Source organism: Lissotriton vulgaris, unplaced genomic scaffold, assembly GCF_964263255.1.
Source record: "Lissotriton vulgaris unplaced genomic scaffold, aLisVul1.2 SCAFFOLD_431, whole genome shotgun sequence".
Taxonomy (NCBI): Eukaryota; Metazoa; Chordata; class Amphibia; order Caudata; family Salamandridae; genus Lissotriton; species Lissotriton vulgaris.
In genome coordinates, this window is record NW_028241894.1 from 406,014 (window position 1) to 420,457 (window position 14,444).

The 14,444-nt window shown below is 43.9% G+C and overlaps 1 protein-coding gene across 2 annotated transcripts in view; it reads left to right on the top strand.

Annotated features, from left to right (window-relative positions):
* Positions 1 to 14,444, top strand: part of LOC147669865 (tripartite motif-containing protein 2) — a 286,411-nt gene that overhangs the window by 231,177 nt on the left and 40,790 nt on the right. For both annotated transcript variants that reach the window (XM_086948191.1, XM_086948190.1), the window contains exon 11: positions 8,270 to 8,410. In XM_086948191.1, coding sequence (XP_086804317.1) covers positions 8,270 to 8,410 — 141 coding nt within the window. The remainder of the gene's footprint in view (positions 1 to 8,269; positions 8,411 to 14,444) is intronic.

Genomic DNA, 14,444 nt, shown 5'->3' on the forward strand with positions numbered 1-14,444 from the left:
ACCACCCTCCAACAGTGCCCCTCATCTCTCTGTAGCCTCTCCCCCTCATGATTCCCTCCTCAGACTCCCTCACTACCACCCTCCAAAAGTGCTCCTCATCTCTGCGTAGCCCTCCATGACCTCCTCCTACGATTAGCTCACTGCTACCCTCCAGCAGTGCCCTCATCTCTACATAGACTCTCCCCATATTCACTTCCTCCTCGGATGCCCTTATTGCCACTCTCCAACTGTGCCCACCATCTCTCCGTAGCCACTCTCATATGCTTTTCATTTGTGGTATATCGCTACTCGTAGTGTAGGGTTTCACAGTACTTTATATAATTCACACATTATGCAGAGACAATGAATCATACCAATATGTAAATCAGCCTATAGGGAATGTCACATAAGCCAATGAGGATTACCAGGTGTAGGATTCACATGTCAGCCATACTGATGGGCAGTATGTGTTAAGAGGGATAGGTCTGGAGAAGCACAAACTCAGGATTTAAAGCCCACCCCAGTGGTTAGGGTTTGTCTTTACTGATAAAAAATGTACATCTGCCAAAACGAACTCTTTATAGCAACATTAGAATAATGAAAGAGTGGTGAAATTCTAACTATATCGCAATACACAAAAAACTTTCTAATTGTATCATTCAGGTTTGTATGCAGATCTTAGAATACAGTTCATATGTCACTGTCCTATGTTAGATCTGTAACTTCTGAACTGCAAGTAACAAAAGGATCTCTGTGACAAAGCCAGTAACCCACTGAGCTATCCACATAAACTACAGTTTATCTGCATCCCAAAACTACAAACAGACAAAAGATTTCTATCCAGCAGGACCATTAATCACCAGAGTTATCTGGATATTTGTACTGTTGTCTTGCATTTGTGGCAGAGCCAGTCATGAAAATGATACAAGTAATTTAAGTGAAATATACACAACATACACAAAGTATGTGTCTTGCTGGGCCCTCACAGATTTTAAAAATATGAAAATAGCCACACATTCTCGGAGCATACATGAAGTATATATCTTGTTGGGCCTTTGCAGTTTTTTTTAAAAACGAAATAGCCACACATTCTCTTACCCACTGGGTTGGATATCTGTCTCACAGCCTGATCTGATGAGCAGCTGAAGGGGGTCAGGAAAGGTGAATCAGGATAAACAAACTCCTTTTCTCCAGCGCTGAAAAGAAGGAAATATCCATGCAGCACGCAAAGGTCACCTGGTGCCAAAGAAGGGATTTGTCCCCTTCACCATGTCTCTATTCTACCACAAGTGGGCGGGGACACAACTCACCTTTCCAAAGGAGATGCGTGATTGGGGGTGCCTGAGAGAGCGCCAAGGCCCAATCACACAACTCCTAGAAGGAGATGATAAATTGCGTTCAGAGGAACGTTTTAAATTATAGTGCAAATTTTCTGTTGCCTTCTTGACGTCGCTGCAAAGGCCAAGATTCGTGTTTGGGTGGGCCAGGCTCATGTTTGGGTGGGCCTGGCCCACCCGGCCCACCCTCTAGAACCGGGCCTGTTTCCACATCCAAGCAACAAGCTTCAAAGCTGCTAAAAGTGTTAATAATAAAATAGCTCACAATTTATGGGAACATTAAAGTTATCATGGTGCTTTAACTATCGTGCCACAAAATTACAAACGCAGTGTGCTAGAAAATACCTTCATCCGGGTTATGACTGAAGCATTTTAGAATTTCTCCATCACCCCCTATAATAGTATCAACCATGTGTAGTAACTTAAAATATTTTAAATTCACAAATATTAAAACACGAGTTATCCCTTGTCATCATCGATGTCTCCATTTGCCTACCTCCCCTACAAGTCTTAAAAACTCCTCTTGCCCCTCCAAAAAAAAACATGTTCAAGAACAGTGACATATTTAAAGGCATTGACCTGGAAGAAAATCCCTGATAAAAACATGTAATGGAGCCAGATACTGGGTCAATGAGCCATCACGCCTGTATGAATTTCATGATAGATTGAGCACTCTCGGTTTTTTCTCACCAGCAACGGTAAAGCAAGCAAAGAAAACCATTATCTGATGTCCAGTGAGGGAAAGTCCTACAGTATAAGTCTAGCTTTCGTCCTGTGAAGTCCAGTGAGAGAAAGTCCCCGAGTTTAAATGTAGCTTTTGCCATCTGATGCTAGTGAGAGAAAGTCCTCCAGTTTGAGTGTAGCTTTTGCCAACTGATTTTCAGTCAGAGAAAGTTCTCGATTTTAAATCTAGCTTTCCCTGGTGCAGCGTTAACTTTAGTCAATCAATGCACACAGAATGGCATCTGTATTCAAGGACTCCAGGCGAATGTTCTGTTGGGTATTCTCTGTGCCTTAATGTGCTCCTCTGTTTCTAGAACCTAGCCTCAGCTTATCTGTCAAGGTCTGCTAGGATGAAGAAACAGGTTTTCAAAGTCTGTTTTGAATTCCCTGGACTATTATATAAGGTGCAATTGGCTCTTGTGGAACATCAGTAGCCTGTGGTGAGACTCTCTGACCTCCATCCACTGCACCAAGATTTTTCGGAAGAATCACTTGGCAAACTCTTCATTCCAATGGGGCTAAATAAAAAGACATAGCAGCATTTAGAAGCATACTCTGCTGGCACCTTGCAAGATCAGACACTAGAATGTCTGGAGCTATAACGTATTCTGCAAAGAGGTATAATGCCAATGGGATGTGAACCCACATCAGTGTCAAGTTGTGTGTGCACTGTGAGCCTTACAAAAGAGATATCACAAAACTAGACCTAGTGGTCCCAGCTGTCTTCAGGGTCTTGTGCACATTCATTGACTCCCAAAATACACTCCTAGAAGTGTTAATGGATAAATAAGCCAAATGACTTTGGTTGCACAAATCCTGCTTCCAAAATGAGGATGGGCATTAGCTTCAGATAGGGCTTCTCCACCCCTGTGAGCCCGGAAAGCGGAAAGTAAGATCTTGCTTAGTTTGGGGCAGACGCGTGCCCTGATAGAGATAAACAGGCATTGAATGAAGATGGGTTGTTGCTCACTGAGCTAAGGGTCTCGTAGAGTAACTAAAGCTTCTTTGAAAAGAATGATCAAAATAAAACTGAAAGCTAATTTTATATGGAAATTATTATTGAAAGGTCCTTGTAGTAAGAACATATAGCACACTGAGGAGGTAAACAGACTGTTTACAAACCTTATCATATTTCCCAAAAGGCACATATTTGGAAACTGGCCAATTTTCCCTTTTTGAAAGTTTTTTTAATTGCTTATCAAAAAGAAAAAAACATCACCTACAAGTATCATGTAATACAATGTGATAAAACTGTTACATTTGGAATAAAACTTGTAATTTAGTAATATTCAGTACCAACATAAACCAAATCCATGCAGTGAGTGTTTGATTGGGTGATTCTTAGTCATTCCAAGAGTATCCATCCAGGGACTTCGAATTAGCTATACCTGTCGCCAGGCGAGCTGATCATTCCATATCTATATATTGCTTATTTCCCCTATGAAAAGGTAGATGTAGGCCCACTGGATACAGTAGTGCCTGTAAAAACAACAGTATGGAGGTCTTTCTTCCAACTTTACCCTCTCCTCATTGGCTTTATGCCTATTCCATCAGTAGAAGGCTTTCCTACACATTTTTCAACCGGTTCCCTATGTTGGGATCATATTACTCATCCACCTAATGGCTACACACTTCTTCACCAATGTAATCGTCATTGTTGCTGCTTGCTTTCTCATTATATGTTTAGTGGGTAGTCGGAAGATGCCAGCAAACAGTCTTTCATGGTCTTGGAGAAACGAAGGCTGGTACATATTGCCAGTCTGCTCCCAACCTGGGCCGGTGATCAGAGTTCTTAGTACAGTCCTGTATCATATTATAAACCTGACCACAGGGAGGTCACATTTGGGCTAGCTTCCAAAGTGACTTTGGTTTATTTTATGGATAGTGTATGGGATTTCTGTGCTTGTGCCATTGAGAAAGCTGAATTATGTCAGCGTCATCCTTGTGCTGATGGAGGCTTTATTGATTTGCTCACATTCCTTCGCATCCTACTGGTTTGTATCTGGGACATAGGTTTGTGCTTCTACAACTAAAGTGAGTCTGCTACTGCGGAACAAGTATCCCATGCATACACAGCCTCTCTCCATCCACGTGCTACGGTAATGACCCCAGCACATCTTTTATTTTACCATTTTCTAAAATAGGTGCCACGGGTGGGAGGCCAGGCTTACAAGGATTGACAAGTTCCAGTCAGTTTGTGTGATCTGACACATTCTCTACAAGTGAGCAGATTTTTAATTGTAAGGAATTATGTCCCTGTTTATTTCGATTGCACCCCTTTCTGAAATATATGGTTCGAGAATTTCTTAAGAAAACTATGAAACAACGACTTGGCGTATCCAGACATGAGCAGTCATGGGGAAAGAGAATTACATTTCTGGTGAACTGAAAGATTTCAGTAGGTACACACGTTTTACAGACCTCAATAGTGGTGTAACAAGAGTGCCACAGACTCTAATGGAAGTTGGGTCCCTCAGTCCTGACTTTGATAGTAAAAGACAGCCTTAATTGAGATATTGAGGCCTCTCATACCTCTTGTCTTGGTAGCACTGCACCTTCTGTGGGTCTTTTCTAATTACTTACCGTAATTCCATCACTCTGAGTCTATTCTTCTTGGTTCCATTGTTCACTGATTGAGGTGGGACCATCTCAATAATTGAAGATTGTAATGATGAAATGGACGAAGATGTAACAATAATAATGCCCATCGGTCATATTACATATACATGGAGGCATCAATGCCCAGGGGGCATCACGTGTGTTGACCGGCATATAAGTTAAAATATGAAAGTCCTCCCCTGGTTCCTCTCTCATTAATGGCTCTCTAGAGGAGAGATTGAGGCCAGCAAAAATTAGTGTGTGAAATATGTTGTTAGAACAAGCATGGGAGGATACAGGCTGTACTGTGTCACTGTTGGGGCCAGTTCCAGTGGGTAAGGGCACTATTAGAGCCTGCAAAGGCTGTTGCCAATCATAGCACTAATGCAGTCAGTGCCTCTCGGAGCAGAACCATGCCCCTAAGGGAAGGCAGTGGTGCAGTAAATAACACACAGATGTGGAGATGGTGCCTGTGGAAGAGGGTATAGAATGAACTGAGGTATCTTCGGATTAGGTGCAAGAGGAGGCTACTAAGGCCTCTGCTTATCATATTTCGAGCCACAGTACCAATTAGGCCCAACCGAGCAGTTGATGCTGGCACCAGGATGCTTGTCCCAGGATTCTGGCCCCAGGAATACAAAGCTTAGCCCTAGTAATGTTTTATGGCTAAGCGACCAGTAAGGGTGTTTAGTAGAATTATTTACAAACATGGAAATGGTTGAAATCAAGGCTGTGTTCTATCTTCGAATTTATATGCACTATTCTTGGAAAACCATTTGTTTACAGCCTATTAAAGCTTTTCCACTAAAAATTGTTATGTTATAGCTAAGTTAAAAGCACATGCCCACCGAAGGCTTTCAAGGCGCTCTACGAGAAGGAGAGCACGGACAGCACTACACCTGATATGGCTGTTTGAAGAGCCAGGATTTTAACGGTTTCCTAGAAACGCATGTAATCTTGTCTCTGCCCTTAAAAATAATCAGGCAAGGAATTCCAAAATTTAGGGATGTAAAAGGAAAAACTTTGCCACCCTCACATCCTCCCCGTGGATTTCTGAACCCTAGTCTGGGGGCAGTCAACAGATTTTTGACTTGTGATCAGAAACTACAATTGGGGCGATATTTTGCAAGCCTTTTTGCCAAAACGTTTGGTTCCCAACTATTAAGAACTTTAAAAATGAGGCACAGAACCTTTATTTGTGTATGCTCAGTTATAGCCAGCCAGTGGAAGTGGGCCTTCAAAGAAGAAGGTAAAGCCTAGGCACGGCCAGAACGAGCCATGCTGTCACATTCTGCACTACTTGCAGCTTTCTGATCAAATGTTGAGTCAAGTAAGATACCGCCCATTAGCATAGTTCAATCTGGATATGAAAATGGCCATCACATCTAGCTTTTTTCTACTTCAGTTAAAAATGGGAAAATGTTCTGCAAAATGTGCAGTTTATTAAAGCAACTATTGAGATTGCTTTTTAACTGTAAGCGATCCATCAAGTTTAACACCTAAGTTATTGACTACAGGAGATGGTTCAAGACATAGGCCTAACTGGGAATGCAAATAAGTGGGCTGCCATAAATTGGAATTTCCATTGACAACTAGGGTCTCTGTCTTTTCTGCGTTCATGTTTAAGTGGTTGAAGCCCCAGATAAAGGTAGTAACATATTAGAAAGTCTCATGATTGTTAGACAGGTTTGTTAGACAGTCTTAACAATATATGGGAGCCTTCCATATAGATATACATTTTGAGGCCTATGGTTTCCCAAAGATTTAGCCAGCAGTGCTATGTACATATTGGAACGGACGGCAACAAGAAAGAACCCTGCAGCACTCCATATGTACCAAAGTTTGTGTTGCATTCAAGAATATATTCATCAACCTGGGGCTGGGGGAGGGGGGAGATCGGCGGGAAGACCTTGATGGGAATGGACACTACATATCAACTCCGCTATGCATGCCTAGTGTTTTCTCCGGCCATGGGCTTCAGGAAAGGAGGGAGGAGGGAGGAGGCGGGGTAGGTGAGATCTGTAGGTGCCCCTACTGTGCTTGTGCTGTTCGACCTTGACTGAGCGGTTGTTTTGCTAACGTTGCACTCACATCTGAACTTGTTGGGGAGGGAGGGGGGGGGGGGAGTTTAACTAAAATAAAACAGAAAAGTGGATGCCCAGATGATTAATGCACCCTCTGCTTATATTGAGGCGGGGATGCGCTGAGTGTAACCCGAAGATTTAATCGGACTGCTTTATGGACTATATATTGATGTAACGTTGGGGGCTGTAAGACATATATCCGGAATGTATTTGACATGCTTGAATTATGCTACCGCTGTCACCCTTTTTCATATCTGTGCATCTGCAATAAAAACTAAGTTTAAAAAAAAAAAGAATATATTCATCAAATTTTATTATTTTACACGGATAACCTATTGGCTGAGGATTAATTACTCTTTGGTCTACAGAGACATTAAAATCATCTCAGAAATTGTGGGTATTAGCTTTTGCAGGAAGAGGTTCTCCTGTTATTCACAGTTAGGCTCAACCAAACTAGATTCTGTAAATTAGTATAAGAATTTAAGCGTTTATTTCACCAAGAGCTTCTGCTGTAAATATCATTGGGAGCTGCAAGCAAAGTGTGAGTTTTGGAATATGAATGGATTGTATCGCTTTAATCAACAGTATGGAGGTTATAGTTTAGGCCTATTGACAACAGAAAATACCCCCTTGATTTTATATTGAATTGCAACATTAATTTTATATCATACTGTGAATTGTAATATTTTTTAAGGGGTTTGCTGCAAAATGGCCCTTATGTTACTAATAACAGCTCACATTGAAGTTGCTATGATAAATTGAGGTTAAGGAAGCCTTCCGCAACAACCAGAAGCAATGGGGGTACTTTTCATGAGTCAGATTTTGCGAAGTCTCTTAAAGAATTTTAATCAAGATAATGAGCTTTTCTTATATCCAACAGACTGTACATGAATAAATAGAAGGCCAGAAAAACTGGTCTGTTGGTTGTTTAGTTGTCCTGAATTCAGCTACTTGAGGTCTTTATATATTAAATCTATTTTAATGAAATGTGGTATTAGAGTAGATTGTAAAATTGGTTTAACGTGTGATATAGTTTTGACTACTGTGATGTATTACATTTGTGAATATTTAAGTTGTGTCTAAAAGTCCTATGAACATTAATTTTGTATATTAAAATAAGTTTGATTGATTGATCGAACTCTTTTCTTAATTTAATAATCACTCTTGCCTCCCCACAATTACCGGACCATTCTGTTATATCTGACCCTCTTTTGTGGTGCCTGCTCCACCATTTCAGAGGTGAGGCTCGCCATATTATCAGTTCAGTTTTACTGCCCTACCTTATCCTTGAGCCCCAACCCCTCCCGATCTAGCAGCTAGGCAAGTCAAGTATCAACGTTTGAAGAAAGTGAAACTATAAAGTGTTTTCGATTCTCAACTGGGACTCCAAACCCACTAGGAGCTACTCTTGCACTTTAAGCAGTCAGTGACATACTCTGTCTCTCAAAATATTATCTTTGTTGCAAAAGCATACCTGAGCTGCTCAGGATAATATATACTTTTCTGAACCACTGTGGTGTAAGCCTTGACTATTTTATGTTAATTCAGGTCTTTAATCCAGAAGGAGAGTTCCTGCTGAAGTTTGGCTCCAATGGAGAAGGAAATGGGCAGTTCAATGCGCCAACGGGAGTAGCCGTTGACACCAATGGAAATATTATAGTTGCGGACTGGGGAAATAGTCGAATACAGGTAACAGTAATTTACAACTAATATTGGTTTTGTTTTGTTAGTATCCTTTGTGAAATTAGTTGTTGGTTACACTTCAGTTCTTTTTTGTGGGTCTCCAGTTCATACAACTCCTTAATCACTTTTAGACACTGGCAGTTCTCAGCCCTCCCAAGTGCCAAGCATCGAGTGTTAGACTTACACATTTGAATGCCTAATCCTGCACTACCACACTGAAATGTATAATTCACGTGTTAGCTGTCTCCTCTTACACTGTCTGCATCGCTACTTTCCAGAATGCTCCTGGGGCTCTCAGCACCAGCTCTGACATGCTGCTGTCAGTCTGCTGGTGGCCCACGCTATGGCCTTCAGAGGCAGGTCAAAGTGAGGTGAGGTTGCCACGAGGACAGCACAGTTTGTGTATCTTGTTGAGGCAAGCCACCTTGTCTCCTTCTGTGCTGTGATTGGATCCCTAGGTGCTGTAGGAACTGGGCCCTTGGTCACAGTTCAGACAGCTTCAGCTTCCCTTTCCAATGCATGGAGAATGCAAAATCAAACAGCTCTGCTTGGTGTATGGAGAGATGTCACTGGATTATGTCAGAAAAGAGGGGATAAAAGGACTAGGTTCAGGCAAGCTCACACAACAGTCAGTCACTGCAAGTCATGGGCATAATTTGAGGTGTAAGTCTCAAACGGGAACAATACTGTATTTCACTACTATCCTCTTTAAATTAACTAAATTGGATTTAAAAATAAAAGCCAGGCATGTAACAAAAACAACAAGGTGGCAATCTTACTTGCAATACACAGACAATGGTGTGTGGCTTTTGATAGGTATAGATTTGTAGCCGCTGTGCGCCATTGAAGCTGTTTTGAAGCTTTTTGCACTTCATTAAATTGCACCGAAAGAGCTAATTTCAGACATCTGTCTCACTACATGGAATAACTGCTTTGTTCTACTCATGACAAAGTATCACTCGGAGTGTCACACCCATGGAATTAAAATGTCACACATAAGCACACTGGAAACATGAAAATGTCACACATGAGCAATCTGCAAACTTGGCAGCTAGGAGTTGTAGAAGATAGACAGACCACTGATTGATTGAGTATATGTCAAACCTTAACTTCCTTCATTCTAAGAACCTAAAAAGAAATAGGAATGCATTCAAAATAAGAAAGTGTAAAATAATGGCGGTTCCTAACACTGCTTTTGTATGTATGTATGTGATATTTCTATGGTCCAAATCTAGCCAACAGGCAAAGGAGGGTCAAAGGCCAACATAGAGGCAATTCATGATTGGTTCACTTCAGTTCTTAAGTTGCTTTTTGGGGGGAAAGTTTGCATTGGCTTTAGTAGCGAGAGATGGTACTAGGCTCTCTTGGTAATTGGTGATGTGTTTCTTGACCGTGAGATTGGTATTTAGGGTGAACCCAAAAGACCTGGCATTAGCATAACTATTTTCAAATAATTGCTTCACCCTTCACATAACCACATGTAGGTAGAGGTTGTGGGCTCAAGAAACCCATTATTTATTATTTGTTTTATTAAGCAGCATTTCTCTTTGCTGGACTAAACGTTCCGCAAATTTGCACAGTGGTAGTATGTAAACTAATAACTATGTATTTCCAGTATTCTCAAATCAGAAAGATTTGTATAACCTAATTCCAAGACCTAGTTAAATACTATGATTGGGACAGTGTATGTGCGTGATCATGGGTTTCCGAGTTGTGTGGAACTAGTGCGCCTGTGAAAATATTCCTTGTGAAAAGTTCGCCAGGAAAAGCTTGCCAAAACTTGTTAATTGGAAACTGACTGTAAACAGGGAAAATCTGAATTAAGTGGGTGTGCAAACTCCAAAGCTGCAGGTTATTCCTCATTCCAAGCAGCTAAAAAGAGAATGGGGCCATAATACCCTACTGGTGAAGTTCCTTAGGACTTGCCATTGATATTGCTCTGGCGGTATTCCTGCACCAAAATGAAGGCCTCAGAATTTGACAAATTGAGAAAACACACGATTTTTGCATGCACGCCTTGCAGCAGTATTATTTTCGAGCTCAAAACATTTGTGATCTAAAACATAGTTTAACAACGCTGTAGTTGACACTTAATTCTATAGAAATAGCATGAAAAAGGATGGGGGTGGTTGTATAAAGGTACCTAGTCAGGCGTGACTAGCTGAGCTGTGTGATGGCTGCTTTCTGAGCGAGCTCCGCCGGCCCGGGGAAGAATCCTGCATTTATCCTGCTCCGAATGTTACTGGGAGGGTGCTAAAAGTTATGACCCGGTGGGGGAGAAGTCGCAGCACAAGCCGGGCTTGAAGCGAGAGATAGCGGTGCTGTTTTGAAGAGGTTCTGGGCGCTGTGCAGCGGAGACGGGTCGAGACGCGAGCGCGGAAACAGACTGACGCCGGACTGCCCCCAAACTTGAGCCTGGGGTGGTTGATGAAGCTGGAGGCCGTAAGTCAGCCAACCTGAAGTGGATGTGGCGTGCTACTGAGAGGTGAGAGGCCGGGACCATGTGAGCTGCGGAGCTGCGACCGCATGTAATATGAACGATGGCCTGCTGAGATATTGCTAAGCGGGAGGCAAGAGACGTTCTACTGAGGCTGGTGGACTGATAAAATGGCGGCGCCCTGCAGGCCCCCGGACGGAGGTAGACTGCCAGCGGTGCGGAGACCCTGAGAGCATCTGAAGCTGGGGTGCGCTCTGTGTGGAGCTGCCATGCACGAGTAAAGATCAGTTCATTCTAGCACTGGACGATAGGACCGGAACGCGCAGCAGTGAAGGCGCTACGTCGGCCTGCAATGCTATTAACGGACATCTATGTCGGCGGGTAATTTCTGCACGCTTGACTGACTGTCATGGCCTTGGATCGATAGGTGGACAAACTGCAATATACAGCAATGTGAATCCGGCTTTGATGCATTTTGCTATTTGCTTAAGAAGAGGAGTGCTGCGCCGCCATTTTAGATATGGAGGTGCAGCTCATGTACAGTTTGGCGTGTGTGTCGTTTGTGGTGAACACGGCCAAGCCGCTAATTGATGCCCGTAGCTGGAGAGACACGGGAGTTGACTGTAAAAGTGTCACGCGAGGAGCTGCGGGTGTTTGGTGGTGCAGTGGAGGCCATATTTTCGACCTGTGCCACGACCAGTGTGACATTTTGAGCAGAGGATAAGTGGCGCTAGTGGTGATTGGTGAATGGCTGAGTGCTGAAGACACTTGCAACCAGTCGCGGCTGGTGACATTTGAAAGTGGCGGGGCGTGATGACAGCTGTCGCAGCTTTACAGGGCTCTGTGGTAACACTCATCAGAGAGTCTGCACACCAGACAATGTCTAACCCATAACGCCCTAATCCACACCTGGCCACCGACACCTCTCTCTCTCCAGAGACTGTCGAAGGGACACGGAGGGAAAGTGAGCATCAAAGGGCACTAGGGCAGGAAACGGAGAGGGGCCTCCCGCTTCATGTGAAAAGGTCGGAAGACATTTCAATACATAATAAAACAGTCATAAGTCAAACAGTCAAGAAACTTTACTACTTACCTTAACTTTCCGGCTTCCCGCCTCCAAGTCCGCTCCGACTCCCGCCGCCGTTCAGTTCTTGAATTCGGAATCGTCATCATGACTCATCAGACTCGTCATGCAGGAAGCCAGGCAGCCTCCCTCCCCTCTGGCTCTACCACAGCACAGCGCTGCAATTGGTTCGGCCGGCTTCCCTATCACCACGTGATTTCTCTGTATGCTGCAGCATACAGAGAACAGGGAGAGTGGGAGGGGTTACCCGAGGGCAGGGGGGAGCGGCTTTCCCCGCTGTTATGAATACAGTTAATACTATCTGTTTGGACAGCCTCTCAGGCTGCCAAACAGACTGTATTTACAACAGTGAGGAAAACCACTCCCCCCTTCCCTCGAGTAACCCCTCCCACTGTCTCGAGCAGGAACTCGAACTTATCCTTTCTCGCCGTGCGAGAAGGCAGAAACAAATGGTAGTTCTCTACTATTTGTTTCTGCCTTCTCGCACGGTGAGAAAGTAGTGGGGCGGCGCCCAAACGCCCCCATGGAGGATCCGCCTCTGCTTGCAACATTCAGGAACCATAAGACGGGAGAGGCTGGAATACTAGTGAGACTGGCAGATGTAAGATGTAGTACGGCGGCAGCACGAGACACAGAGCTCCAGAGGTGATAGAGCTGCCACGCTCTTCCGAGTCCTTGAGCCAGGGTGTAATTTACGACTGGGTGCTATACTAAAAAGAAACTTGCAGGGAGTGAAGTCGGAGGTTCGCCGATACCCATTTCTCCTGTGCATTAATAAACCCCTGGGAGCTGTGGTTGGGGCAGGACCTTTACTCCGGTGTCGATATGGGGAAGCAAGATCCCAAACAACCGAAGATAACATTTGATGCCCGTCGCTCGACCAGGCAGACTGACATTGAGGCTGGGGCTCAAGGTGGTTCCGACATGGATGTGCAATCTGGAGCGGGGGACGATGATGTGAAGGCCCTGCTGCTGGAAATGCGCACAAGTCTCAAGAGTATTGACTCTAAGCTGGACACACTAACTCAACAACTGGACACTGTGAAAACTTAAGTTTCTGTGCCTGAGACGCCGCTGGATGGCCTGGAAAACCGGCATGTAGAGTTCCACGAATTTCAAACGGAGACTAAAGAACAGCTTTTGCACATGGTTAAACTATTGGGAGTAATAAGAGTGAAGAACGATGATCTGGAGGCGAGATCTTACAGAAGTAATCTCCGTGTCACAGGCATTCCGGAGACGACAGCGATGTCCAAAATGGAAGACTACATGGCAGATCTCCTCCACGCACTGTTTGATCCGCACCTCTCAAAGGTGTTCATTGTGGAGAGGGCACACAGAACATTAAGCCCGAAGCCACCAGTGGGTGGTACACCACGACTTATTTTGATTAAGCTATTGAACTACCAGGATAGAGACACCATTTTGGGACTGGCGAGGGAGAAAGGTCCGATCACGCACCAGGGGAATTCCATATAATTTTATCCAGACTTCACACCATTAGTGCAGGCCGCTCGGAGAGAATTCCTACCAGCTAAGAGACTCCTGTCACAAGCGCAGATTCCATACTCCTTGTTGTATCCAGCTAAATTGAAGGTGTCTCATGACGGAACAGCGCACTATTTCACAGATGCAAAATCAGCGCTCAAATTCGCTAAACATGTTGCTGGCAAGGTGCCCAAGAAGAGGGGAGATGGTGACGGGCCACCAACGGCCAGGCTGAGTGATCATGATTGAAATGTTTTTACTTTACATATCAGTATTGGTGGTCTGTTTACTGTGGTACACTATTTCGCATTCCCCATGAACATTACACTGCTGCCCGTTGACGTAGATATATGTGGGCTCCCCCCAAAAGAGAAATGATAAATAATTTCAATTGACCCATAACGTATGGGAAGCATGTGTTGTAGTAACCCCGGCCACCCTACGAAAGTAGGGGAGTACGCCGGCCTACCCTCGCCCCCTTGGGAAGGTTCCCTATGGTATGTTTGATGTTCGCATAAGTTGTTATTGGGTGGGATATGCTACAACCTGATTGGGGGGTTGGTGTGGGTAGTGGGTGGGAATGGGGTTGGTTTGTTCTTTTTTGCGTGCCAGAATATAACAGCCATGAATGTTCAACCCAGAAATATTGCCAGTACCATGTTGCAGCCAGGCTGGACAACGATGTAAGACTTGTTTGACTAAATAATGACTCGCGTACAAACTCTGAATATTGTAACTTGGAACGTCAGGGGGTTAAACGATGGCCGAAAAGCAAGACTAGTCCATGCATATCTAGTGAGGGATGCTATAGATATTTGTTTCTTGCAGGAAACGCATATTAATGTGACACCATCGCAGAGACTTAAGCATAGCAGATGGGGGGAGATATACTCAGCAATATATTCTGGCTATGCTAGGGGGGTTGCTATTGTCCTAAAGAAAGGTGTGTGTTCATATGTAGACCCTGAAGGTTGTTTCTTCTACTAAATGGGAGGTTGGGTGGAAGGGAGGTGACGTTTGCTGCTGTGTAT